This window comes from Acinonyx jubatus, chromosome F2 (assembly GCF_027475565.1).
Source record: "Acinonyx jubatus isolate Ajub_Pintada_27869175 chromosome F2, VMU_Ajub_asm_v1.0, whole genome shotgun sequence".
Classification (NCBI taxonomy): Eukaryota; Metazoa; Chordata; class Mammalia; order Carnivora; family Felidae; genus Acinonyx; species Acinonyx jubatus.
The window spans coordinates 917,160-943,203 of NC_069394.1; the positions used below are offsets into that span (position 1 = coordinate 917,160).

Sequence of the window (26,044 nt, forward strand, 5' to 3'; positions counted from 1 at the left end):
TTAGTTTTAGCTCAGGTCATGATCTCGCAGTCTGTGGGTTCGAGCCCTGCATTGGGCTCTATGCTGACAGCTCAGAGCCTGCTGGGGAGTCTCTCTCTCCCTTTCTGCCCCTCTCCCCACTCTCTCTCTCTCTCTCTGTGTCTCAAAAGTAAACATTAAAAAAAGGTCTCCCCTCTCTCTTTCCGTCTCCCCCTCTCCCCATGGTGCTCACTCGTTGTCTCTCTAAAATGAAATAGTAATAAAAGAACACTGTAGTTAGGTCATACTCAAAGACTGCTTGAAGAGCTTGGTAATTCAGTCATTAATTAAAGGGTGTGCAGTTGGGACAAAGGGCCAGTCCTCCCTGGTCTCCTTCTTCATTATATGGAGTAGTGAGCGGGTGAGTGACATTTTCAAAGTACTGCTGGGTCCTGGGGGGGAAGCTGGGACACAGGGAGCAAGCTGCTGGGTGGTCTTGGTGAGCAAAGCTGGTCATAGAAGCCTGACAGCAACAGGGATGTTGGAAGCAGTCAGATGTCATCCACAGCAGCATCTGGGGAAAAGAGAAGTGTCCCTATTGACTCTGATACACCAGTGGGGCTGAAGGCCTATACACAGAAATAAGAGTTCAAGGTTGGGGTTCGAGTGTGAGAGGAGGCAGGCGTGTGCGTGCACCACTTTTCTCTCTAGAAAGAGATGATGAAGTTGGGGTGAGGAATCAGCAGCTGTGACAGGGTGAAACCATGGGAAGGCAGTGGGGAGGTGTGGGGTAAAGGGAGCCTTTGGACAAGAATTCGAGAGCCTGTCTCTTGTTGACATGGCCAGAGGGTGTCACCGGGGGCCTCCTGGAGAGAAAGGCGCTGCATGTGAGGAGGGAGGGGCTCCCCACGCTGGGCTCCTCTGTGCCAGGGGAGCCATCAGCAGAACGGCAAGAGAAGAGAATAAATTGGCATTTTGGAGTGTGGGAAGGTGACCGAGCAAGTGAAAGGCAAGCCCAGAAGGGCAGGCGGGATGGGGGGGGGGGGGGGAGGGGCGGGTTGTGATCATGAATTAAAGTCTTCCGGTCAGCCTGCTGGTGTGTTTATCACTTCAGTGGCCCTTCCAGATGCCCCATCCCAGGTCCTCTTCTAGACCCTCGGGGAGCAGCCCCCAGGCCGCGCTCCACACTGGGCCCACCCTGGGACGGAAGCCTGGAGACAACCGCGGTGCCGCGCGAGGGTGGTGGGCAAGCGGTGCGGGAAGGACCTGCGGCTCCAAGAGCTGCACAGGGGCGTTTCCCGGAGGCCCGGGCCCGGTCCATGCAGGTCACGGAGCGCCCGTGGAGGACCCGACGTACACGGCTCCAGGCCGGCGCCGAACCCCCTGAGGTCGGCTCGCTGAACTCCGGCTGGCGGCGTGGCCTCTTCTGCCCGCAGCCGCAGCCGAGAGCGGAGGCTTGCTGCAGGAGCGGCTTACCCCGCCCGGAGCTGGACGCCCGGGGCGCGGGCTGTAGTCCGGATAGGTTGGGCCTCAGCCCGGGCGGACTCCTTGGGGCGGGTCCTTAGGCAGGGCTTCGGCCTGGGAGGGCGCCTCACATGGGATGGGGCTCGCGAGTGGGGTCTCGGCCCAGGGCGACCCCTCGGGTGGGGCGGGGCCAAAGGGCGCGGCCTTACCTGGGGGTGGGCGGGGCCTGGGGCTCAGGGCCTCAGATGGGGCGTGGCCGTAGCGGGGCGGGGGGCGGGGGGTAGGCGAGAGGCGGGAGGCGGGAGGCGGGGCCTTCACCTTCATGGGGCCTGGGGTGTGGCCGGGGCGTGGCCTTGTTCGGTAGTGGGCGGGGCCAGCGCGGGCTCTGCCCTCGGCCAGGAATCTCCATTAGGGCTCCGGCCCCAGGAGGCGGCTCCGGAGGGGCGGGCGGGTTCCACCCCCGGCTGGCCGCGCGCCCGCGCCTCCCAATTCCCGGAGCAGGGCGCGGGCTCCCGGCGGCAGTCGGCGGCTCCGCTCCCGCCTGGGCGTCTGGGCTCTGGGCCAGGGCGGGCTGGGAGCGGCGGCGGCGGCGGCTCGGGGCCGCGGAAACCACGGAGGGCGGCGGCCTGGGCCAGCCAAGCCATGGCGGCTCCGGAGCCGGCGCCGAGGCGGGGCCGGGAGCGGGAGCGGGAGGATGAGAGCGAGGACGAGAGCGACATCCTGGAGGAGAGCCCTTGCGGCCGCTGGCAGAAGCGGCGGGAGCAGGTGGGCACGGCGGAGCGGGGAGGGGGGAGCGGGGGGGGGGGGGAGGGTGGTCACCGCCCAACTCCGGCGGAGGGCCCGGGAGGCCACGGCGGGGCCGTGGGAGCGCTGGGCAAGCCGGGAGGCCAGAAACCTCTCCGCGGCCTCGCGCAGACAGCCCCCTAATTGGGCGGCCCCTGCACCCTTCTGGTCTGGTCCCCATGCCCTGGTGACGACCCTCCCAATTTCCTAAAGTCCAGCCTCCTCCCAGGACCACTTCCCCGTGCCTCTGTGACCAGACCAGCCGCCCCCCACCCCCCGCCCCAACACCATCCTGAATCCCCTGAACCTCTCTCGGAATCTCCTTGGCCCAGCCCCTGGATACCACCACTTGGCCGGTAGAGCCCAACCCGCCTCCAGTCCCGCAGCTTCCCCTAGAGGGGGTTAGAGCCAGCACCCCAAGCTAGCTTCCCCCTCCAAGGGTGTGGGTGGAGACCAAGCCCCCACTCTGTCTCCTGACACAGATCAGCACACTCATACGCCCTTCCCCCAATGCCAGGTGAACCAGGGGAACATGCCAGGGGTCCAGAGCACCTTCCTGGCCATGGACACTGAGGAGGGGGTGGAGGTGGTGTGGAATGAGTTGCACTTCGGGGACAGGAAGGCTTTCGCAACCCATGAGGTGAGGCTTGCCCACCCCTCGAGCGACTGCGGCCCCCCCACCCCCACCACCCCGTGACCGCACCCCCCTTCCCAGGAGAAGATCCAGACCATGTTTGAGCAGCTGGCGCTGGTAGACCACCCCAACATTGTCAAGCTGCACAAACACTGGCTGGATGCCTCGGAAGCCCGGGCACGGGTGAGCCACGGTCACGGGCACACCACGGGCACACCACAGGGTGGGATGTGGCCACAGGCCGGGTGGGGGTGGGGCGGTGGCAGCGATCCACCCGCAGTTGGCGGAGCCTGCCCGCCCCACAGGTCATCTTCATCACCGAGTACGTGTCGTCAGGCAGCCTCAAGCAATTCCTCAAGAAGACCAAGAAAAACCACAAAGCCATGAACGCCCGGGTATGGGGAGTGGGACAGGGCTGCGCTGGGGAGCTGGGTGAGGGGCAGCTCCGGGGACCTGAACGGGCCGGGGCCAGGTCAGGGATGCGAGGTGAGGGTGCAGGGTGGGCGCCAAAGGCCCAGCTGCCTCTCCCGCACCGGTCGGACAGAGTCCATCCGCCACCAGGCCTGGAAGCGCTGGTGCACACAGATCCTGTCGGCGCTCAGGTGAGGGTCTGGGCTCACCCCGCCACACGCCTACGGCCCCCAGTGACCCCTGACCCGACCACACGTGCTCTCCTTTCCCCCTGCAGCTTTCTACACGCCTGCAACCCCCCCATCATCCACGGGAACCTGACCAGCGATACCATTTTCATACAACACAATGGCCTCATCAAGATTGGCTCTGGTGCTGGCGGGGTTGGGGGTGGGGGGGGACTGCAGGGGGAGGAGGGGGCTGCCGGAAGCCGTGGGCAGAAGACACGCAGCCCCACCACACTGACGCCTGCTCTTTCTCCCTGCGGTGGCGGGTGCAGTGTGGCACCGCATCTTCTCCAATGGTGCGTGGGGGCCCCAGGGGGATGGGGGGCATGGAGAGGCCAGCCTGCTCATCTTCGCCTCTCTCCACAGCGCTCCCAGATGATCTCCGAAGCCCTATCCACGTGGAGCGTGAGGAACCACGGAACCTGCACTTCTTCCCACCAGAGTACGGCGGTGAGTCCAGAATCCAGGCGCCCCAGCTGTCCCCCGCGAACACCACGTGTGCCGCACCCGGCCTGACTTGCTCCCCCACTTCCAGAGGTTGCTGATGGCACTGCCGTGGACATCTTCTCCTTTGGGATGTGTGCACTGGAGGTACCAGCCCGGTGGCCTTGTGGCCTCCCAGCTAGCTCACCCTGCCTCTTGCCTGTGCTGTCTCTTTTCCACGCCTGACCTGGCCCTGCCTCCCAGATGGCTGTGCTGGAGATCCAAGCCAATGGAGACACCCGGGTCACAGAGGAGGCCATCACTCGCGCCAGGCACTCCCTCAGCGACCCCAACATGCGGGTAAGCACCTTGCCTTGCCCCTCCCGGCTGACTCTCAGTGCTCCAGGTAAGGGCCAGGAAGGTGCTTCGAGCAGGCCTGGAGGTGCAGCGGGCCGGTGCCGCTGAGGGGTATGCCAGCCCCGGTGCCCAAAGGCCTGCCCGCGGGAGGGCCTTACCCACCGCCCTAAGGCTCTGAGGCGCGTTCTAAGGACGGGGAGACCACAGGGATGCTCCTCGTGTGAGCACCATCGTTGTGCCTGTCTTGGAGATGAGAAAGAGGCTCAGAGAGGCCAAGTACTTTGCCCAAGGCTTTGGGAGAAGTGGCAGACCCAGTGTTCTACCCCACATCCCTGCCTTTAGGCCTCCAGGAAACAAGGTAGAGGCGATGTGGCTCCAGCTTATGGGGGGGGGGGGCGGGGTAGGGGAGAAGGGGAGTAGGGAGCTGTAGGGGGATGTAGTTGTAGCCACAATCTCTCTAGACTGTCTGGCTTGACCACATGGCTTCTGGGGTCAGAAGTGATAGGGCCTTGGGGAGCCTGGGTGGCTCAGTCGGCTAAGCATCTGACTCTTGGTTTTGGCTCACGTCGTGATCTCACAGTCTGTGAGATCAAGCCCAAGTCAGGCTGCTCACTGAGTGTGGAGCCTGCTTGAGATTCTCTCTCTCTCTGTGCCTCCCCTGCTCACACACACGTGTGTGTGTGTGTGTGTGTGTGTGTTCTCTTTCTTAAATTAAGTAAATAAACTTAAAAAAAAAAAAAAAAAAAAGGAGTGATGGGACTAGATGAGGCTGGTGAGAAGTAGGCCCGGAATAGATATGAGAGGCGACAGAGGACATGTGTACAGTAGGGTAGAGAGCTGTGAAGGTCATCTTTGGAGTTGGGCCTGAACGGACGCAATCAAAAGAGGGGCAGTCTGTGGGTAGGGGGGTTTATGCTAGGCCACACTGACCTACAAGAGCCTGGAGGACGGGACTCTTGGGGTCTGGGGACTTCCGGGGCCTCCTCTCCTCGCCCTGTGGAGCCACAGCACCGAGGCTCCACCCACTTCGGCCTTTCCCCTCCACGTCCCAGGAGTTCATCCTCTCCTGCCTGGCCCGGGACCCCAGCCGGCGGCCCTCAGCCCACAACCTCCTCTTCCACCGCGTGCTCTTCGAAGTGCACTCCCTGAAGCTCCTGGCGGCTCACTGCTTCCTCCAGCACCAATGTGAGGGGCAGGCAGGCTGGGGGTGCACCAAGGGCCTGGCGGGGGGCGGGGGGGGCGGGACATGAGAAGGGCCCTGGCAGGACCTGTGGCTCGGGGTGCGCTGCCCTGACTGCTCCTGCGGCCTGCAGACCTCATGCCTGAGAACGTGGTGGAGGAAAAGACCAAGGCGGTGGACCTGAATGCAGTCCTGGCGGAGCTTCCCCGGCCGCCCCGGCCCCCACTGCAGTGGCGGTGAGTGCCTGTTGCCCAGAGGCCTCCGCTCTCGGCCAGCCCCTCCCCCAGTCCTGTCCTCACCCCCCCTCCCCCAGCGGGGCAGACTGGCTGCCCTCATGTGGTTGTCACCCCCATGCCAGGTACTCAGAGGTCTCCTACCTGGAGCTTGACAAATTCCTGGAGGATGTCAGGTGAGAGCTGTCTTAAGTTTGGGGATCTGGTGGCTACCAGGCCTGGGCCCCCAGCCACCCCAGTGTATCCCCAGGAATGGGATCTACCCACTGATGAACTTTGCCGCTGCTCGACCCCTGGGGCTTCCCCGGGTGCTGGCGCCACCGCCTGAGGAGACCCAGAAGGCCAAGACCCCGACACCGGAACCTTTTGACTCAGAGACCAGAAAGGTGAGCCCCTGCTCCTGCTGCATGGTGCCCATCCTCAGGCCTGTCCACAGCCCACAGGGGTCCCTTTTCAGGCGCTTTGAGCGGCCCCCCCCCCACCGCTCAGCTCTCTTCCCGGCTGCCCCTTTTGTTGGGGGTAGGAGACAAGCCAGGATACCCCCTTTTCAGAGGCTCCTTGCCCCCTGAAGTCCCCTCCCCTTGCTCCCTGCCTCCCCCCCACCCCCTGCCTGCCAGCCCCCCATCCCTGCCCCATCCTTGCTGTGTTCCAAGCAGCCTCCATCTGGGAATCTCATCCACCCCTAGGCATCTCTGCTTCCCTGCCCTTGGCTTGCTAAGCCCCCGACTTCCCTCCACAGTGCAGCCAGGATTCATGTGCTAATGTCCAAAGCAGCCCACAGAGATGGTGGGGGGTCCTCAACATGACTCCCAGGTGCTCTGAGGCCTGGCCCTGCTGGCGCCCCCTGCGTCTGCTCCTTCATGTTCCTCCTGACCCCTCTCCTCCACCGCTGTCCCAGCTGTCTCCTTATTGAGGTGTTCTCTCCACCTGTGAAAACTCTGTTTCTCCCTCATTGCCCAGACTCGGTGTCTACTCTTCTGGAAGTTTTCCTTAACTTGCCAGACCACTCATGTGATGTGATGTGACGTGAGATGTGCTTTCTAGGCTCTCCTTAGAGATTTACCCCCATTTCCAGTCCTTACTCTTCCTTCTGGGCCCCCTAAGGTGACATCTGCTCTTGTACTCAGTGCTGAGGTCAAGCCTCTGAGGGTGACCTTGATCCGCCCCTATCCCCAGGTGATCCAGATGCAGTGCAACCTGGAGAGAAGTGAGGACAAGGCCCGCTGGCATGTGAGCAGGGCCGGCGCTGGGACCCGCAGAGGTACAGGGTAAGGGCAGTGGGGGATGGGGTGGACTCTAGGAGCCAACCACGCCCTCCTGCCTCCCCAGCTCACTCTGCTTCTGGTGCTGGAGGACCGGCTGCACCGGCAGCTCACTTACGACCTGCTCCCAAGTAAGCCGGGTGGGCGGGGCCCCGGGCAGGGATGAGTGCGGGTGTGGGCACAGGCGGTGGCCTCACGCCTCTGCCCCACCCCTGCCTGTGTCCCTGCCTCAGCGGACAGTGCCCAGGACCTTGCTGCCGAGCTGGTACACTACGGCTTCGTTCACGAGGTGTGTGGCCAGCCCAGCCAGCTGGGAGGGGGGCACAGCAGAGTCTGCACCCCTCTGTCACCCCACGCCTTCCTCCCACCCTGCAGGATGACCGGACCAAGCTGGCTGCCTTCCTGGAAAGCACCTTCCTCAAGTACCTTGGAGCTCAGCCGTGACCTCCCAACCCCAGCCCCTAGGGACCAGCCCCGGCAGCCCACATGGGGAAGCTCAGCATTGGCCCAGGGTTCAGAGGACCAGGGGCTGTCTTCTGCTTACATGCTGGGGGCTGATGACCAAACACCTGCCTTCTACAGCTTCCAAGGAGGCCCTGGAGTGGGGTGGGGAAGGTGGTGGCTTTGGAGCTACAGGGGGACGATCAGGGGGTGAAGGAGCCTAGGTTGGGGGTCAGGGGAGTCGTTAGGTCCCACATGTCCTTAGGATCAGGATCCCCCCCCCCCCCCCCCCACCTAGCCAGCTTCCACAACTCAGAATCCCTTCCCGTGTCCACCACTTCCTGGCCAAGAGCTCTCCCCCAACCCCAGGATTATCTGGCTAGTGATTGTACCTTCAGCATGGGGGAGGCTGCCCCCCAGGGAAGCCCAGTGCTGAGGGTGGGGGACCCGTGTCCTGGACAGATGTCTGGCCAGGGAAATGCTCCACCCCCTGTTGGAACCACAGACCCACGTGAGGAACCCCCACATTAAGCCAGTGGCACCACACCCGCAGACGTCAGGCACAGTGCAGGGCACAGGACAGGGCCACAACCTGGCAGGAGGAGCAGTTGACAGAGAAGTTTCCAGGGGCCCAAGTTCATAGTTTGATGTGGCTTCTGCACAGCCCTCCAACCGCTGCCCAGTGCAGACCCGCCATGGAGCCCTCTTCAGACGTTCCACTGCTCGGAGACAGGGATCTGCCAGCCCTCTGCAGATACTCTCTGGTCCCTGCACCCCCCCCTCCAAAGGGCTCTTTTCCATTCCCTGGCCTGGACAGGTTGGGCTCAGGCAGATACCCGCTCTTCACTGTGCCTCCTCTCAAATCCATTACCCCCTTTGTTACCTCCCTCACCTTTTCCCATGGTGGCTGCCTCCCAGGTCCTGAGACTGTCAGCTCCTGATTCCCCGTCTCTCCCACTCAACTCCTTCCCACCCCTCATTGCCCTGGCCTCGTTTCTCCCAGACTGCCTCCCCTCCATCTTCAAATTGAGTTAAACATTCTTAAACATTTTAAATCGCATATATACGTTTGGTGCATTCAGATTCCTTTTTAAGTATTTCTAGTATCAAATCAGGAAAGCCCACGGTTGCATTAGTTCTCTGTCGTTGCTATAAGAATTTACCACAGACTTAGTGGCTTAAAATACCACAAATTTATTATAGTTCTGCAGGTCAAAAGTCTGGTACAGGTCTCCCCAGACTAAACTCAAGCTGCTAGCAAGGCTATGTTCCTTTCTGGAAGTTCTAGGGGAGCCTAGAGCCATTTCCTAGGTTTCCATCTTCTGTTCCTTCAGCTTGGGTCTGCAGGTGTCAGGCATGGTGCAAGCTGTGGGCGCTGGGCAGGAATTCATTTCCTTGCAATGGTAGGGCCAAGGTCCCCATTTTCTTGCCCTGAAAGAAACTGAAGGTCATTGTCAGCTTCCACAGGCACCACATTCCTTGGCTCACGTACCCATCTTCCATCTCCAAAGCCAGCAACAACTAGTTAAGTCTTTCTCATGAACCGTCTGTCTGGTTTTTTGCAGCCAGGAAAGCCTCATGTAATTAGGTTGGGTCTACCTGGATAATCCAGAATAATCTCCCTACCGCAAGGTTCCTTAATCATACCTACAAAATCCTTTTTGCCATATAAAGTAACGTTCACAGGTTCTGGGGTTACAGCACGGACATCTTGGAGGGAAGGTGTCCTTTCTCCACCTACCACATTGCCCTAACCAAAAACCAAACCAAAACCAAGTTACCAAGGTGTCTCAAATAAATTAAATGTACAAACATGGTGAATCTCAAGTTGTCTTAAACACCCCAATACTCTACAAAGTTATCCAAATTCTTACATCTTCCAACTTAAATAACAAATCTAAAATAACTTACACGTCCAGTTGGAAATTCTAATGCTATCATCTTAAAATAATTTGAGTGTCAAATGCATAACAGATTGTACCCGTGATTTTTTTTTTAATTCTTTTTTTAATGTTTATTCATTTTTGAGACACAGAGAGACAGAGCATGAATGGGGGAAGGTCAGAGAGAAAGAGGGAGACACAGAATCTGAAACAGGCTCCAGGCTCTGAGCTGTCAGCACAGAGCCCGATGCGGGGCTCAAACTCACGGACTGCGAGATCATGACCTGAGCCGAGGTCGGATGCCCAACTGACTGAGCCACCCAGGCGCCCAGATTGTACCCGTGATTAAACTGAACGCAAAAATATCAATACTATCATGGCTCCATTTAATCATGCTTATGTTGAGGTTTTCATTTTAACTTTTATCTTTTCAAAGTTATATACATATCGTTTTAAAAGTGGAATGCATTTTTTTTTAACCAACAATAAATAACCAATGCAGTCTCCAACTCTGTTTCCAAATTTAACTCTTAGCTATTTCTTCAGGCGTGTAAAACCCATCTTCCACAAAATGACACATGCTTTTACTGCTTTTTATTGGGTTTTCTACATTAAGGTCTTCCCCGGCTGGTGTCCTGGGAGAAGAGCAGGATCACTAGCCTCAGTTTCCTGACCCAGCATCATCCCAGTGTGGTGGGTATTATTACAGCTTCATTACTGCAGGTCTCAGCAGAGAACAAGGTGTCCTAGGGTTATATTTGCTTTCTTGCACAACTTTTTGTTTTGCCTGGAGTTAATAATTGCCTTATTTTTTGGTTTGCTTAGTTTTCTATACATGTCTCATGAATTCATTCTTAGATTCTCCTACTGAAGTGTGAACCTCTCAACACTTGAGATTCATTGCATAACTGACTGCTCAGTTTCATCTTTTCCCAGAGCCCCCACTGTGCCAGCTCTCTGCCCCAGGCTGCTTGTTCTTGGGCCTGTGACCCAGCTTTCAGCATGAGTTAGTTGTTCCTTCACCAGCATCCTGGAGCACCTCCTTTCTCCTTTGACTTGATCCTTAGCTCTCATCCTCCTTCCTTCACCCTCTGTTTGAGGAGGAACATCCTCCAAGTTTCCTGAGAGAAGGTACATGGGAAGTTATGGAGTCTTTGCCTATTTGTCCCTAGCCTACTCTTACATCTGCTTGTTAGTGTAGCTAGGCACAAAAGTTTGCCTAAGTTGAAAATTATTCCTCCCAAGGATTTTGAGAGTATCATGTGATTTTCTTCTAGTCCCAAGAATTCTCATGCCTTTCTGAATTCTGACCCCTTGTGATTTCTGTCTCTCTCACTTCCTCTTCCTCTCTCTCCCTCCCTTTGGAAATTCTCAATGATAGTTCTTCATTTAAAACTTCTCTTTTATCTGTTGTCCAGAGATCCCAATCCTTCAGTTCTAGGAAATTTTTTTTTTTGGTTGACTTTCCCCTTTCCTTATTTTGAGGAATTTTTATTATTTAGATGTTGAGCTTTGAGAGGCACAATACACGGTAGTTAAGGGCATAGGCTGTGGGGCCATTCCGCTTCCTGAGGTATGATATCGTGCCCCTACTTTTTTGTCTGTAAAAATGGGATGATAACAGTACCCACTCCATGGGATCATTGTAAAGATCACACAGGTAATGTTTGTAAAGTAATGAGAACAGTGCCCAGAACACAAGCACTCTGAATGCCTTATACGTCAATGTCAAATGTCACAGGGGAAGCTGCCACCAGACAGTGGTGCTTGTGCCCCCCCCCCCCCTGCAGTGGTGGTGGTGGCAAGTCCCAGCCCATTCACTACTTCACCCATCCCTCTCTATCATGGAGGCCACTGAAGTGCCAGTCCAGTTCTAAGCACTGAAGAATACTGATCAGTGTGATTATGGTTACATTTTATCTTCTCTACCTATCTGGTTTTGTTCTATACATCCTAGAAGATTTCAACTGTTATCTTTCAACCCTCTACTGAATTGTTCATTTTCCTCCCATATTTTTCATTTGTAAGCACTCTTTATCATTTGCTGAATATTCTTTCTTTATAGCCTCCTGTTCTTGATTTTTTCTTTTTTAAAAAAGTTCTTATTTTGCTTCCAGTTAGCTGACATGCAGTGTTAGTTTCAGGTGTGCAATATATCGCTTGTTCTTGATTTTGGATGCAACATCCTCTCTAGCATCTGAGGATAGGAGTTTAGCTTTTCTTCTTTTTCTCTTTGCTTTATTGTCTCTGCTCCTTCGGAGTTCCTTTTCCATTTCCATTTTTGTTCCTTCTCCTTAGGTGTCTGGTGATCCTGGGCTGTCCAGTTGCTCTTAAGAGTGATGTGATCTTAATGGTGGGGCTTATTGCCTGGTGAGCTTTGAGGCCAGGGATCTAGCCAGGCCATTCTCCTGAGCACCCTCCAGCTGCCAGTCTTCTTTTGAGCCAGGAGCTACTGCAGACAGGAGCTCTGAGTTTTGTGGTGGGCACATGCTGAGGGCTAGACTTCGAGCCAGGGTGGAGGTGGGGACAGGGCAAGAATCTCACTCCCTTTCAGAACAGGGTTCTGCTCTGACAGCCCAGCCACTGCCAGTAGGGATAGAGGTCCTGGGGGTCTCCTCTTTCTTGCAGCTGCATTTTCACACACGACCCCTCAGATGCTAACCTCCAGGTGGCTAAACAGACCCCCTTCTCCACCTTCCTCCGGTTCCACAATATTTCACTTCTGTGTTCATGGGTTTTTGTCTTTATAAAATTCTATCATTTTAGAGGGGAGGGGTATGAAGAAAATATTCAACCCTGTTTAACTAGACGGTAAAGCCTCCCAGGATTGAGAAGAGACCTGCCTAACTAGGAAAGACACTTTGTTGCCTCAGGTAGGCCGAAGTTGTTGGACTGACAATTTCACTGAGCTTACAGATGTGGCTTCATTGTGTTAGGGTCTTGGGGCTGGGTGTGACATATGGCAGACGTCTAGGGCAGCTCAAGGCCCCGATGGGGACTCTGGGTGCAGGCCCGTCCCACTGGATGGGTTCACAAGCCTGTCTTTTGGATGCCAGTTCTACCGACTGCATGTCATTGAATCTATGACGCCATCAGTTTCAAGATGCACTGCTGTTTTATGACTCACTAGGAAAGAGAATGAGGCTAATTAAACGAAGGCACATCATTCACTGGTAGGCGCATGCTGACTTCAGAGATGGCACGACGCAAAGAAGATGTAACTTGAAATCTGACTCTGAAATATGGCGACTCTTCGTGACCTCTTTCAACAAGATCGTTTGGGCAGATGGGACTTCTTCAGCCCTGGAGGGGATCCAAACTTCCTCTGTCCTGCCTCTTGGGTGAGAGCGGGGACGCAGGAGACACACACATCACCCGTTTTTCTGTTAAGGAGGCAGGAAAGTGGAGCAGCGGCGGGAGGAGGGGCAGGAGGGTGAAGCGAGGGGCTAACAGACACACTGAGCCTGGACGGCCCTCCGCCGGCGAAGGGTAAGCGCTGCGAAAGACAAGATGTGTGAGGCAACCGGGAAAGAGGTGCGCGCCGCCGGCCCCGCCCACACGGTCCCGGCCCCGCCCCGTCCGCCGGCCCTTAACGGTCCCTCCCCACACCGGAAGCTCATTCCTCTGTCTTCCCTCGTCGAGGGCGAAGGGGCCTTTTGTCGCGAGACTTCCCTCCTTCTCCGGGCGCATCCGCTGGCACCCAGATCGCGCGAGACCGCGGAGGGAGCAGGAGCGTGTGGGGCGCGCGGCGGCCGCGACGGACGCAAGATGGCGACGGCGACCATAGCTCTCGTAAGTGAGCAGCCTGTGAGCGCAGGCCGCCGCTCGGTCGGCGGGAGTGGGTCGTCGGCCGGTCCAGGGCGCCGAAGGCCTCTTGGGGACGCAGCGTTAGCTCCCGGGCCCCCGCGGCTCTCGGTTGTGCGAGGCGGGGGCGGGCGCGAGGCGGGGCCGGGCCCGCGGCCGCAGCTTCCGGCTCGCGGGCTACAGTTTCCGGCGGTCGGAGTCTGGGGGCCGTGAGGCGCGCCCAGCGCGGCCCGGTCGGGGGGCGGCCGGCCGGGCCTGCGCGAGCGGCCTCGGGTCGCGCCGCCGAGTCGCAGCCTCAGGGCGGAGCCGGGCGGCCGTCGTACCCTTCTGCCGACGGGTGCGCCTGTGGCCGGGGCTTGACTGCGGGGCTCCTGGCCGTGATGGCGTCTTCTCCTGTCCGTGGGAACGGGCCGCCAGGAGTGCAGGGCCTGTAGGAAGGCATCTTGGCCCGGTGGGAAGGGTGGTGGCCTTGGCTCCTTGCATCCACAGCTGCGACTCTGCTGCTCTCCGCTGATGCTCCGCGGGAAGTGGTTACCAGCTAACAGGGACTCCATCCCGGCTTCCTTATCCAGGAAGGAGAGAATGTGCTCTCGCATCACTTTTCTTGAGCAGTTTCTTTGCCCCAGGCTCTGTCCGAGCACTTGGGGGCACAGTGGGCAACTAGACGTAGCCCCGGCCCCGTTCTGGGGTCTGGTGGACCCTGAGGACCGTTGCCACCCACGGGGCCCATGTATGCTGTCAGCTCGAGGGACCTGTGCTCAGGGTGGTGTAGACATCCAGCGGAAGGAGCCTCTCCCTCCCCTGCTCAGTGCTCACCTACCTTTCAGTCACCTGGAGCGATTAGCATTGATGGAGAACGCTTATATACACCACACTAAATGGTGAAGTCTCCCTTGACCCTTTTTTCTTCCTATTCGGTTTAAATGACTGTTCTCCTGGGCCTTGCACAACATCATTCCGTTGCTTTATTTACCTTACACCCTGCCCCTAATCCATACCCACGGTGACATGGTGAGGTCTGTCAGAGAAGGCACCTGTTGCAGGTGGCTGGAGGCTGGACTGATGGGGATGACACCTGAGGTCAGGGAGTGTACTTAGGTTAGAACTAGATCTTGGCCAGGCCCTCTGCTGGGGGCCGACACCCATGAGGGAGGCTGGACCTATGTCACTGGGAGTCACTGGGACAGGAACAGGCTGGGGGGTGGGGGGAGGCCCCCGCTTGTGAGGGGAGCCCAGCGTGTGATCCTCTGACCTTGCTAACTTGACTGTCCTCTTTCTACCGTGTCCCGCTCCCTGTTGAAACCACAGGAGCAAACGACCTGCCTGAGAGGAAGTTAGAAAAGAGACGGAGATAGAGGACTTGGCGACTGTCCCGGACAGTGGTTAGAATTGGACAGCAAAGGAGAGGGAGGCTTGGAGACGAGGACCCAGACTCCTGGGAAAGTGTGGAATGTGGAGGAGGAGAAGCCAGTGAAGAGTGGGTGCCTGGTTTCCCTCAAGCCTCCTGCAGCGGCAGCATGGACACCGAGCGCTGGCCTCGGTGGGTGCCGGAGGCTGGAGCTGGCAGCGCCCTGCACTCACGGACACTGAGGGATGAGTTGGGCTCAGTTGTGCTGTGGCGTGGTGCCAGACAGAGGTGGCCTCACAGTAGAGGTGGCCACGGGCAGTGAGTCTGAGTCCCGCAAACCGAGGTTTTCCGTAGGGGTGTTTGTTGCTCATTCGAATTCTCTCAAGAGGTTGACACGTACATAGGTTGGTGGGTGTCCGAAAACCGTACAGTCTCAGGCTTACATCAGATTCCGGGAGTGAGGTCCAGGCTGTGGTCTGACACGTTTTCCTCTTCTAACCTTTCCAGTGGATGGCTCTCTAGACAGCCTGTGTTCTGACTGTCTTGGTCGGGCATAGTGAGAGCCTGTTCTGTCCCGTGGTCCGTGCATGCTGAGCAGCACAGGTGCTGTCCTGAGATGTGGCTTCAGCTCTTGTGGGACGTGAGGATAGAGTGGCACCGAATTGGGCTGACAGCGATCACTGGGGAAGGACGCAGGAAGATGCGGAAGTGCCGCTTGTCCCTTCTGTGCCTTCCACCTGTTGGCTGCAGAAACAGGCCACAGCCCCTTCTCGTTAGGGGCGTGGTCTTCTGGTGGCATCGTGTGTCTGTGACTTATCGCTCCATTCTTCCCTACCTGTGACCACTGGGCTCACTCCTACTTGGAGCCATTCCTCTTGGTTTCCATCTATGTGGCAGGGGCGCCAGACCCTCTCCCTTCCCTGTGGGCACCGGTGCTTTCTTCTCCTTCTGAAGATGGTCCGCGCCTACCTCGTCGGCCTTCCCTGGCTGCCGCAGCGGAGCATCCTCGGTGCCTTTCTTCGCATCCTGCGCTCGCTTGGTGGTTTTTTCTTGTGCTCATGAACCACAGCAGTCTTCTTATGTAGGTGCCACTTGCCTTGTTTTTGCTGCAAAGTGCCCAGCACAGAACCCAGCCGTCTGGTAGGCCACGTGGCACCGTGTAAAGAGGACTGAACAGACGGAGGGCGTCCTGCAGTGGCTCTGCTCTGGGGATTTGACGCTGGGTGTTGTACCAGTGCTGATAATGGCTGAGACCTAGAGCTGCTTGCTCTGTGCCGGGAGAGCCTTGAGTACTTTACACGGGGTGACTCACTGAACCTGCTCGCCAGCCCCGGGACACAGGCCTGAAGAGGCCGAGTCTTGGACACGTTAAGTAATTACTTTAACTTCTCTGGCATTTCTGATGGAAGTACTCGTCTTGAGCCTAGGCCGGTGAGCAGTGGCAGTGCTGGAGTTTGGGGCCCAGAATCACAGGGCTGCACTGCCTCTCAGAGGGGACTTCTCACCCTTTGAGGCACTGCTGCCTGATGACAGGGAGCTCTGTGACTGCAAAGCCTCCTGTTTTCATTGCCAGAGGGTGACAGCACGTGGCCATCTGTGATCATAAACAGCAGTTTTCTCCACACTTTCTTAGCAGAACTGTGGGCTCTGTGGGACTCGTGCCTTGGTGTCCGAGGAGGTGGTGGCATGTTCCTTGTGGTCTCCCCTGTCGGCCTGACTGTTCCTGACAAGTCTCTTCTGAGTCGTGTACTACCTTCAGCAGTGGCCTGTTTCCTATGTTGGCTGTTATATTAGTTTGAGACAGCAAGAAGTCGTTGATAAATGTGCCCTCGGGTTGGCTCTGTTCACAGGCCTAGGTGCTGGATTGCTTTCGCAGACCTGAAGTCAACTCTTGCTTTGAGGCAAGCCAGACATGGACCCTGACCCCAGCTGCCATACACCTAGCCGGTGGGACCATGCCACAAGGGTCCCCCATCCTTTGGCTCTCTGTGGGGCATCGTTTCTAAGTAGCAGTGGTGCTGAGCTCAGCAACTGAGTGGTGCAGCTCTGGGCAAGGCGCAGGGCTGGGTTAGCCACAGCTCCTGTGCCCACTGGCCGTGTATCCAGCACAGACAGGCTTTTGTTGCCGTCTTCTTTCGGGCTAGATAGAGGGCCTGAGACGAGCTCTGACCAAGTCAGCCCAGCCTCTGGCTTTGTGCACAGGGCTCCCAGGGTAGGCGTGGTTGTCCCCTGTGTTCCTAGATGTCTGTGGGTCTTGTGAGCTGGGAGTGGGGAAAGTGTATTCTGCTCTCAGTTCCCGCTGTGCGGCCTGAGAAGGTGGAGTAGGTCTCCGGGCCCTTCCACCAAGTCCCCCAGCCCCCATCGTTGCTGCCTCCTGCCCGTGGCCTGTCTTTGCTCCTGCTGAGCTGAGTTGAGAGCTGTTCTCTCCTTTGGGCTGTCTCTGCATGGCAGTGGCTCCATGCCCCTCTGGGTGTGGAGTATGGCCTAGCTCTCAGCTGCCCTCCCTGAAGTTAGACAGCCCCGGACAGTTTGACTGCTGGGGGAGGGAGGCTTGTGTGTGCAGACCACGTACCAGAGCCTGTTATTCGGAGAACAGCCCTCCTCAGAGGTGTCTTCAGGAAGGGTTTGGGGTGTGGGCTTGGCCAGAGCCTGTGGAAGGCACTGGGACTGATGCTGAGCCGTGGGGCCGGCCCAGACGTGTGTGCAGGCAGCTAGAGAGGTTCCGCTGTCTGCCTCAGGGGGGGATGTGGGGGATGGCCAGCTGTGCCCCCTGTCATCCCTTGTGGCCTGGCCCAGACTGCCGGCAGGAAAGGAACTGATCTTTAAGACCTCAGCTGTGTGGCCAGAGGGCAGTTTTAGACCTAGGGAAGGATGCCTTTCCTCGACATGGGGCAGGAGCTCTTATCCTCTGTCCTGTCCTTTCCTGGTGACTCATTGCCAACTCCGGGCTGCCCTAGACTCTGACAGGCCAGCCCCTTTTGCCAGGACCCTGATCAGCTGCAGGTGTCCTGGAGGAATGGGCAGTGTGGGGTGGAGTGGGACACTGTCGGATGCTCAGGGGCCAAGCCAGAGCTGGTCTTGTCCTGTGCCTCTGCTGCCTCTCTCGTCCATGGACACTTGGCCTTTAGCTAGGGAAGGGGAGAGAGGGCCGGGGTGGGTGGGTCTTATAACTGTCCGTTACAACATCTCTTTCCTGCCTGCAGCAGGTCAATGGCCAGCAAGGAGGGGGGTCCGAGCCAGCGGCGGCGGCGGCAGCGGCGGCGGCGGCAGTGGTGGCAGCGGGAGACAAATGGAAACCTCCACAGGTACTGACCTTAACCGTCCTTGCCCTCAGGCCTGCCCGCCTGCCCGCCTGCCTGCCCGCCCGCCCGCCCGCCCGCCTGCGTGTCCCTGGGCCTAGAGAGGTGGGGGTGGGGTGGGAGGAGCTCTAGGGACTCTTCTCTACCTTCTGGGTGCAGGCGCCTGTCTTGTCCCCTCACCACCCGGCCTCAGGCCTGGCTCTTCCCTTAGCATCTGCCCTGCTTTTGTGGTGGGTCACAGCCTTGTGTCTTCAGACGTCGGGCAGATAGTGATGATGGTTAGCTGGGGGCTGACCCAGAGCGACTGCAAGCCCTTCACCACGGGTGTCCTAGAAGAGGGCAGATGTGCCGTTTCAGAGTGTGATGGGTGTTAAGAGCCAGAAACAGAGATTTTCACTTCAGACCTCGAATTTAGATAAAATAGCGAAGCAGAACATGTGTAAGTCAGAGCATGGGGTCTGCATGGGACTCGGGCCAGACTGCAGAGTGGGTCTGGGCAGATCTCGTCCTGCTCCGGTTTCTTTGTCCTTGAGAGCTTGTCCTATAGGAGGTGGAGCCAGTCCTTGTCCCTGGGCAGTAGGGTTCTTTGTGCTTCTCCATGGCAGCGCCTGCCCCCAGCGGGTTCCAGTGGGGGCTCAACAAGGTGGCCTGGGGGCCTGCTGGAGTGGGACCCTCCTGCGGGCCCCCACACACTCAGGGGACGTTTGGCCGTGATATGCAGCTTGGATCCTGGGAAGTTATGGGGGCTGAAGCAGATGGGCAGAGGGGCCAGGATGTCCATCTAGCCAGCCCTCCCCTGCCCTGATTGATGAGAGAAGGGCCTTTTGTTTACCAAGACAAAGAGGAGATTGAAAAGTTTCTAAGGGGCTGAAAGGGGGTTGGCATTGGTTACCATGGTGACAGCCTGCTCTAGAGTCACAGCCCCTGGCACTCTTGCCTTTGTCTCACTAAGGAGAACCTGGCTTGGGGCCAGCCGGGAGGGTGGAGAGGACAAGCCTCTGGGCCAGACTGGGTCGCCAGAGTAGGGACCTCCAGGCCCCTTCTGCCCTTTGATCCTGTGCTGGAAACCTAATTCTTGGGCTGGTCAGGATGGGGATTCCTGGGGTTTGGGTCAGCTGGCCCCTTCCTGCCTCCTCTGATGTCCTTGCTCATCATGCCTGTGCTGGGGGGGGGTCTGTCTGTCTCCTCTGCTGTCCCTCCCAAGGCTGTGCTGGGAGCTGCAGAGCATCCCCTCTGGAGGGGGCTGGTGGTGGTCCATCCTTGCGGTTGCTGGGGTAGCCCCAGGCCCTCTGAGCTCCTGGGCAGGCAGGTGTGGTCTGACTCCTGAGACACATACTCTTTGGTCTGATGGCTGTGGTTTTTTTCTTGCTTACAGAACTGTATTCTTTCGCCTGCACACAACTTAGAAATGTATTTTGGCAGAAAGAATGTAACCTTAATCCTAGCTGCATTCGCTCTGGTCTGCAGCAGGCTGTGCCTGCTCCCCCCGCCCCACACCTCCCCAAAATGTCTCCTGGTCCCCATGCTCACCTGGCTAGGGTGCTGGCAGGTCCACTTTTCTTCTGTGGTTGGTCTGCTCCTGGCTTCTCTTCCCAGGGGACTGGAGTCCTCCTTGGGGCTGTGGTGGCCTGGGAGAACAAGTCCAGGTTTTCAAGTGTGCAGGGATAGGGGATGGGGTGCTGCCTGAAGGTATGCTGGGAGGGAGGCCCTTTCCCACACTTGCTCCTTGAGTAGTCCCTGGTACTCCACCCAATCAGGAAAGCTGAGTCTGTGACCATGGCTGGATCTGTAGGGCGGTGTGGAGGGCAGAGGTGGGTGACAGGCAGTCCGGGAATGAGGAGTCCCAGCACATCCAGAGAACCATGGCCCCTCTTCCTTATAAGGGATGGCTAAGGCCAGCTTTCTTGCACCGTGTGGGCCTGAGGTTCTGGGGTCACGCTTGCTCCAAGGGATGGGCCCCTCTTACTACTCGCTGCCTGTCTCGGTATCTCGTGAGGAGGCCATTGTGGCCTGGGCCCCAGAACTGTTCAGGGTTGTCCACGGGCCCCGACGTACCTGCCTTCCTCAGCGTGTGTCCTGCTCAGGAGTCTTGGGAGAGGTCTGACTAGGGACAGGCACAGGGATGGCAGAGGGGCAGACGCATATCTAGGCCAGGCCAGGGACAGCCTGTGACTAGGAGCTGTCTGTCCCTGGGAACGGACTGGGCCCGAGGCCACGTGCAGGTGTAGGGGGAGGCACGTGGGGTGGGGTTCCTGGGGCCACGTGGGGTGGCCTTGAGCTTATTCTTAATGATTTCCCGCTCCCCACTACCAGGGGACGGACTCCATCAAGATGGAGAACGGGCAGAACACAACCGCGAAGCTGGGACTGCCTCCTCTGACGCCCGAGCAGCAAGAGGCCCTCCAGAAGGTGAGAGTGTACCTGCTGGGGAACCAGGACACAGCGGGGGCGGGGAGCAGGTGGCGGAGGAAAGCGCATCTCCCGCAGGCCGGGCCCCCCAGTGCTCCTCACCACCTTCTCCCGCAGGCCAAGAAGTACGCCATGGAGCAGAGCATCAAGAGCGTGCTGGTGAAGCAGACCATCGCGCACCAGCAACAGCAGCTCACCAACCTGCAGGTGAGCCGCCCGGGCCCCGCCCTCCGGCCTCGGTGCCGGCTCCGCCTGAGGCCGGCCCCGCCCGCCCGGGCCGGGAGCCTCCGCCCGCCCCTCCCCGCCACCCGCCTCCTCTTCCTTCTCTTCCTCCTCCTGTGCCTGTGGCCGTCCCCGCGAGGTGTCGCGGTTCTTTTTCTCAAGGACTCGTTCTTGGGACGCCCAGGCTTCTCCGTGAGGCACGAGTGGCCCAGCCTTACCCATCTGCTGAGTGCCCGCGGCCCCTTCCCGCCCTTGTCTGTAGCCCTGCCCCGCACCCTGAGTTGGCTCCTCCTCTTGGACTTGAAAGCGTTGCCTCAGGTCGCCTCTGCGCCCAGTTGAGGGTGCAGCATGTAGGGGCGTTCCTCCCCACCCCCCATGGCCTCGGATCAGAGGTGTCAGGCCCCGACCCCTGCAGTGAGCCCAGACCACCCAGACTGGGGTCTGGGACGGACAGGACAGGCTGGGAGCACTTCCGACAGGGCCTTGTTCTGGCCCTGTGACTGGAAGCCGCAGTGGCTGTGGGGAAGAGGCCAGGGAGAGGCTGACTGGTTGGTGCCTGGGCCTCGAGCCCCTTGCCCCCCTGCCCGGCCCTCAGATATCCACACTGCCAGGAGATGCCCTGGCTCTTCACCTTGTTCCGTCCGCACCCTCCTCCTCTTCCTTCTCCTCCTTCTCCTCCTCCCCCTCCCCCCCTCCTCCCCCTCCCTTCCTTCTGCCCCGCCGGCCAGGCTGCGGGGCGGGGCACCTGGGGCTCTGAGGCCCCCCCTGGGCAGGTGCCGGCGGCTGGCCAGTTGGCTGGCAGTTTGGGAAGGCAGGCGGGCCTCCCTGGCAGGGCGGGGACTCCGGGCCTTGCCGCTGTCTGCGTGAGGTGTGACAAGAGCGGGAGACTGCTCGGCTCCAACAGACTGAACTCTGTCTTTACTGTCTTTCAGATGGCAGCAGTGACAATGGGCTTTGGAGATCCTCTCTCACCTTTGCAATCGGTCAATAGAAATGCTCACTTCTTCCGGGGCTCATGTCCTTAGTCAGGGCTAGAGGGGGGCAGTGCAGCCCGCGTGCTGGGGACCTTGCTCCCCTAGCCGGCCCTGCCCGCCAGCTCGGGACGAGCGCAGCAGAGCGCCAGGCGTGGCGGGGCCAGTGGTGTGGGCGGGCACCCACCCGGGACCGCCCCTGGGGAGGCCTCCATCTGCTCTGAGGTCCCGCCTTAAAACTAACCGGCCAGGTAACTGCGGAGGGCAGCAGGCCAGGAGGGCAGCTGCCCACGCCAGGCCCACCTTCACCCATGTCGCCTGCACGCACGAGGCGCAGCGCCTGGGCCTTCAGCTCTGCCGGTCTCCAGGCTGCCCGGGCTCCTGGGTTGGGGTCAGGCCCCTGAGGAGAGACGAGTCCTAACTCCCGGCCCCATCAGACCCTGGAGGGAGGATGGATGGATGGGGCGGGGGGCTGGGGGGTCCCAAGCAAGCAGGAGAGGGAAGGGCAAGAATTTGGTCCTCTGGGCCTGGCTGTCAGCAAGGGGTAGAGGCCATGCAGCCAGGGAGCAGGCAGGGGCTGAGCCCAGAGTGGGCCAGGGAGGAGGCAGAGGCGGTGGCTGTGGCCTTGGCTGCCGTGGGCGGAGGAGTCTGGGAAAGAGACACTGCTCCATCCCCTGGGGGTCATCCCTGGGTGTGCTGCTCTCACAAGGGAGATGTGGCCCTGTCTGAGGGCCAGACAGACCCGACGTCCTCACTGAGGAGTGTCTGTCTATGGGGAGACGTCAGGGAGGAGGGCTCTTGGCCCACCTGCTGTTGGGAAGCCCACCCTGGAGAGGAGACGTGCTGTTATCTTGGGGGGTTTTGACCTGAGGGGTAGATGGTGTATGTGTGGGGTGTCTGCTGCGAGAGGGGACGTAGTTCCACCTTTGCTGGTCCTTGGTCTCTGCAGGGGCCTGAGGCCGACTTGTCAGGAGCCCAGTTTGAGGAGGGCAGTCCCATTTGGGGGGAAATTCCTAGTTGGGGGAACACATGGATCTGATTTTTAGGCTCCTCTTTGAGGGAGGGGGAGGTCTGGTCTACATAAGAGGCCGGTTGGTGCCTAAAGAGGGAAACTAAACTAGCCTCTGGTTATGGGAGCCTTTTGAGGGTGAGGGGAGCCCGTGTTTATGGAGGGACTAGAGCCAGGATCCCATCTTCTTTGCCTGCCCTGGGCCTCTGATGTCTTCCCCGGGGCCCAGCTCCTCCTGGCCGCCCACTGCATATGGCTCTGGGAACCCCCCTGCCTGGCACGTCACGTGTGAGGTGGCGGGGGTGGGAACCCTGTCCCTGAGGGGCATGGGGAGGTCCCTGGGCCCAAGCTTGCCCCGGCGCAGAGGCAGCGTCTGCCCAAGCAGAGTCCTGGGCCCGCTGGGCCTGTTCCCTCCCTGCTCCAAGGAGCCCTGGGGCTTCTCTTTTTGGCAGCTCTGCCACCTTCTGACATTCCTGGGGGCGGGGCCTTGGGGCTGCAGGGGTGAGCTCCAGCCAGCCCTTTTTTGTCAGGTGTTCAACACACTGGGGGGCTTGCCAAATGCTAAGCCCCCACCTGAGTTGGCCCTGCATGAGCAGCTGCCCTTTGTCTCTGCAGGGAGCCCCCATCTGGGCTCCTGACCTCCTCCCCTGGGCTCTCTTCTGGGCAGTAGCTGCCCTGTCTTCTGCCCCCTCTCTTGCCTCCACACCAGTGGGTCCCTGAAGCTTGGATGGCTTCCCCTTCCCTCTTCTGCTAGAGCACTTGACCAGGACCCTGGGAGGATCTTCTAGCCCAGCTTGGGGTACCTGGCCCCCAGACTGGAAGGTGGGCAGGGTGGGAGGGCGTGCAGCCCTGCCTCCCAGCCGCTTGTCAGCTTTGCTGCCAGTCTGCCCAGGACCTGGATGGGCCGGGGTGCGTCCGTGTCCTGCGTTTGGGCCTGGCCTTCCTTCCTGGGGGGTAGGGTCCTGTTGACCCCTGCTCCCCTGACTGCAGGAGCTGAGCCTGCACCTTGTTGCCATGTGGGGAGCTCTCCCCACAGCGGAGCTGGGTAGGTGGGCCAGGAGGGGAGTGGGCTGCCCAGCCTCTTGCAACCCCCTCACAAGCCAGTGGCTCTCTCTCCCCTTGTGTCCTGCTCCAGATGGCAGCTCAGCGGCAGCGGGCGCTGGCCATCATGTGTCGGGTCTACGTGGGTTCCATCTACTATGAGCTTGGGGAGGACACCATTCGCCAGGCTTTTGCTCCCTTCGGACCCATCAAGAGCATTGACATGTCCTGGGACTCCGTCACCATGAAGCACAAGGTGAGATTTAGTCTGCCCCTCCCCACCCCGCCCCACCCCCCACCCTGGGCCCTGTTCGCCTAACGACAGACACATTCACGTGTCCAGGGCTTTGCCTTTGTGGAGTACGAGGTCCCAGAAGCTGCGCAGCTCGCCTTGGAGCAGATGAACTCAGTGATGCTAGGAGGCAGGAACATCAAGGTAGGGGCCAAGGAGGTGGGCCTCGGGGCCGGGACATCGGGTGTGCTCTAGTTTCAGTCCCCTGGGAGACGCAGAGCAGCCCGAAGTGGCCAGGCCTGGGCTGACTGGGGACTCTTTGTCCCTTGCCTCTCTCCCAGGTGGGCAGACCCAGCAATATAGGGCAGGCCCAGCCTATCATAGACCAGCTGGCTGAGGAGGCGCGAGCTTTCAATCGCATCTACGTGGCTTCTGTGCACCAGGATCTTTCCGACGATGACATCAAGAGCGTATTTGAGGCCTTTGGCAAGATCAAATCTTGCACACTGGCCCGGGACCCCACAACTGGCAAGCACAAGGGTTATGGGTTCATTGGTGAGTTTGGGGAGACTGAGGTGAGGGTGGGGCCCACCTGGCACTGGGGCTAACCCTCACTGCTGCCTCTGCCCTGCAGAGTATGAGAAGGCCCAGTCATCCCAGGATGCCGTGTCTTCCATGAACCTGTTTGATCTGGGTGGCCAGTACTTGCGGGTGGGCAAGGCTGTCACACCCCCCATGCCCCTGCTTACACCTGCCACACCCGGAGGCCTCCCACCTGCTGCTGCCGTGGCCGCAGCTGCAGCCACAGCCAAGATCACAGCTCAGGTGAGGGCTGGTGCAGTTGTATGGTTCATTTGTGGGTGACAGCTCCTCTCTCCCTCATCCTTTGGGGATTGGCTCTTTGGGTGGTCTTGAGTGGAGGCAGCCAAATCGGGGACTGAGTGTGGTGGCTTTCTGAGTTGCAGGAAGCAGTGGCTGGAGCAGCGGTGCTGGGTACCCTGGCCACTCCTGGACTGGTGTCCCCTGCACTGACTCTGGCCCAACCTCTGGGGGCTTTGCCCCAGGCTGTCATGGCTGCCCAGGCGCCAGGAGTCATCACAGGTGAGCCTGGGTGGGTCAGGGCCTCCCTTCTTCTCCTGCCCCTCTGCACGTAGCCCTCTGTGGCCAGGACAGGCCATGGTTCAGGCCTGGGTAGGTGGTGCTTCACTCCTTCCTGGGAAGGGCAGAGACGGGGGAGTGACCAGTGGACCTGGTGGATTTGCTGCAGGTGTGACCCCAGCCCGGCCTCCCATTCCGGTCACCATCCCCTCTGTGGGAGTGGTGAACCCCATCCTGGCCAGCCCCCCAACGCTGGGTCTCCTGGAGCCCAAGAAGGAGAAGGAGGAGGAGGAGCTCTTTCCTGAGTCGGAGCGGCCAGAGATGCTCAGCGAGCAGGAGCACATGAGCATCTCCGGTAGTAGCGCCCGCCACATGGTGATGCAGAAGCTGCTCCGAAAGCAGGAGGTGGGCATCTGGGGCCACTGGGGTGGGTGGGGCAGGGTGACCCAGCCAGCCATAGCTCTCAGCTGTCCCCTCCCCTGCACAGTCCACGGTGATGGTTCTGCGTAACATGGTGGACCCCAAGGACATCGACGATGACCTGGAGGGGGAGGTGACCGAGGAGTGTGGCAAGTTTGGTGCTGTGAACCGTGTCATCATATACCAGGAGAAGCAGGGCGAGGAGGAGGACGCAGAGATCATCGTCAAGATTTTTGTGGAGTTTTCCATAGCCTCCGAGACTCACAAGGCCATCCAGGCCCTCAATGGGCGCTGGTTTGCTGGCCGCAAGGTGGTGGCTGAAGTGTATGACCAGGAGCGTTTTGATAACAGTGACCTTTCTGCGTGACCTTGGCCCTATTCCCTGGACTTGCACTTGCTCCTTGTTTCCTCTGGGTTTTATAGAGTGATTTGTTGGTGTCTCAGGCCTAGCCACCCAGCGTGGGGATAAAGGTGCAGATGCTGTTGGCCCCGAAAGTCCCTGTGTAACAGTGGTCCTGTGCTTATTGTCTCCCGGAAGTCAGCTTGGGGGAAGGGATGGGCAGAGGGGGCCTTGAATTCAGGCCTGCTGGAAAACGGGAGGAAGGCATTTGCAGTGCTCATCAAGGCCTGCTTGGTTACATCCTGCCCTGAGCAGCCCCCGTACAGAGTGGGGCTCTCCTGCTCCGCGGTCCTGGCATCGCCTGTGCAGGCTTAGTGCCGGAAGACTGGCACGGAGCACCTCACGCCCCGGGACGAAGTCGGCCCGGAAGTGGAGCACCGGCTCCGCTGGTCGCCTTGCCCCGAGGGAGCCCAGGTCCCGGTGGGAGGGGCGGCTGGCTGAGCAAGTGGTCGCGGGACCCATCCCAGGGAAGGGCCCGGGCGGCACCTCCGGAAGCCTTCGGCCAGCGTCGCGGAGCTCGGTCTTTGTGCGGACT

General features: G+C 59.4%; 3 protein-coding genes and 1 long non-coding RNA gene across 16 annotated transcripts; 2 read left to right on the forward strand and 2 right to left on the reverse strand.

Annotated features, from left to right (window-relative positions):
• The first annotated feature begins 1,826 nt into the window (after positions 1 to 1,826).
• NRBP2 (nuclear receptor binding protein 2) lies at positions 1,827 to 10,698 on the forward strand. 6 transcript variants are annotated; one of them, XM_027063690.2, is made up of 18 exons: positions 1,829 to 2,187; positions 2,723 to 2,845; positions 2,921 to 3,022; positions 3,120 to 3,234; positions 3,384 to 3,441; positions 3,528 to 3,622; positions 3,750 to 3,773; positions 3,844 to 3,927; positions 4,013 to 4,068; positions 4,165 to 4,260; positions 5,310 to 5,442; positions 5,571 to 5,673; positions 5,796 to 5,846; positions 5,921 to 6,056; positions 6,847 to 6,900; positions 7,000 to 7,063; positions 7,166 to 7,221; positions 7,308 to 10,698. In XM_027063690.2, exons 1-18 carry the CDS (start codon positions 2,065 to 2,067, stop codon positions 7,374 to 7,376), a joined length of 1,542 nt encoding a protein of 513 aa, XP_026919491.2. In that variant the 5' UTR covers positions 1,829 to 2,064; the 3' UTR covers positions 7,377 to 10,698. The 6 variants fall into 6 exon arrangements, with proteins under 6 accessions (XP_053064407.1, XP_026919490.2, XP_026919491.2 ...); XM_027063691.2 differs by having other exon boundaries at positions 1,833 to 2,187; positions 3,145 to 3,234; positions 3,401 to 3,441; XM_027063689.2 differs by having other exon boundaries at positions 1,828 to 2,187; positions 3,401 to 3,622.
• Positions 8,552 to 13,656, reverse strand: LOC128312872 (translation initiation factor IF-2-like). The gene is made up of 2 exons (XM_053208433.1): positions 12,384 to 13,656; positions 8,552 to 8,804 (listed from the first exon to the last, which is right to left on the reverse strand). Exon 1 carries the CDS (start codon positions 13,654 to 13,656, stop codon positions 12,703 to 12,705), a length of 954 nt encoding a protein of 317 aa, XP_053064408.1. The 3' UTR covers positions 8,552 to 8,804; positions 12,384 to 12,702.
• Positions 12,914 to 25,604, forward strand: PUF60 (poly(U) binding splicing factor 60). 8 transcript variants are annotated; one of them, XM_027063682.2, is made up of 12 exons: positions 12,914 to 13,048; positions 17,612 to 17,713; positions 20,021 to 20,116; positions 20,234 to 20,323; positions 21,271 to 21,321; positions 23,454 to 23,615; positions 23,703 to 23,795; positions 23,933 to 24,146; positions 24,226 to 24,416; positions 24,557 to 24,692; positions 24,859 to 25,094; positions 25,177 to 25,604. In XM_027063682.2, exons 1-12 carry the CDS (start codon positions 13,025 to 13,027, stop codon positions 25,474 to 25,476), a joined length of 1,695 nt encoding a protein of 564 aa, XP_026919483.1. In that variant the 5' UTR covers positions 12,914 to 13,024; the 3' UTR covers positions 25,477 to 25,604. The 8 variants fall into 8 exon arrangements, with proteins under 8 accessions (XP_026919483.1, XP_026919485.1, XP_026919487.1 ...); XM_027063683.2 differs by having other exon boundaries at positions 12,921 to 13,048; positions 17,615 to 17,713; XM_053208430.1 differs by lacking the exon at positions 12,914 to 13,048 and adding an exon at positions 13,285 to 13,397.
• Positions 17,781 to 21,011, reverse strand: LOC113600518 (uncharacterized). Its single transcript, XR_008292730.1, has 3 exons — positions 19,763 to 21,011; positions 19,238 to 19,335; positions 17,781 to 18,436 (listed from the first exon to the last, which is right to left on the reverse strand). It is a non-coding gene; the product is annotated as an uncharacterized LOC113600518 (long non-coding RNA).
• Positions 25,605 to 26,044: the final 440 nt, after the last annotated feature.

Excerpts from the sequence above, each read along its gene's own strand:
- NRBP2 (XM_053208431.1), top strand. The coding sequence starts at position 2,065 with ATGGCGGCTCCGGAGCCGGCGCCGAGGCGGGGCCGGGAGCGGGAGCGG. Across the intron at positions 5,443-5,570 it reads CTGCTTCCTCCAGCACCAAT|ACCTCATGCCTGAGAACGTG; the intron begins GTGAGGGGCAGG and ends TGCGGCCTGCAG. Across the intron at positions 7,064-7,165 it reads CACTTACGACCTGCTCCCAA|CGGACAGTGCCCAGGACCTT; the intron begins GTAAGCCGGGTG and ends TCCCTGCCTCAG.
- LOC128312872 (XM_053208433.1), bottom strand. The coding sequence starts at position 13,656 with ATGCGAGAGCACATTCTCTCCTTCCTGGATAAGGAAGCCGGGATGGAG.
- PUF60 (XM_027063682.2), top strand. The coding sequence starts at position 13,025 with ATGGCGACGGCGACCATAGCTCTC. Across the intron at positions 13,049-17,611 it reads CGACGGCGACCATAGCTCTC|CAGGTCAATGGCCAGCAAGG; the intron begins GTAAGTGAGCAG and ends TCCTGCCTGCAG. Across the intron at positions 23,616-23,702 it reads CCGTCACCATGAAGCACAAG|GGCTTTGCCTTTGTGGAGTA; the intron begins GTGAGATTTAGT and ends TCACGTGTCCAG.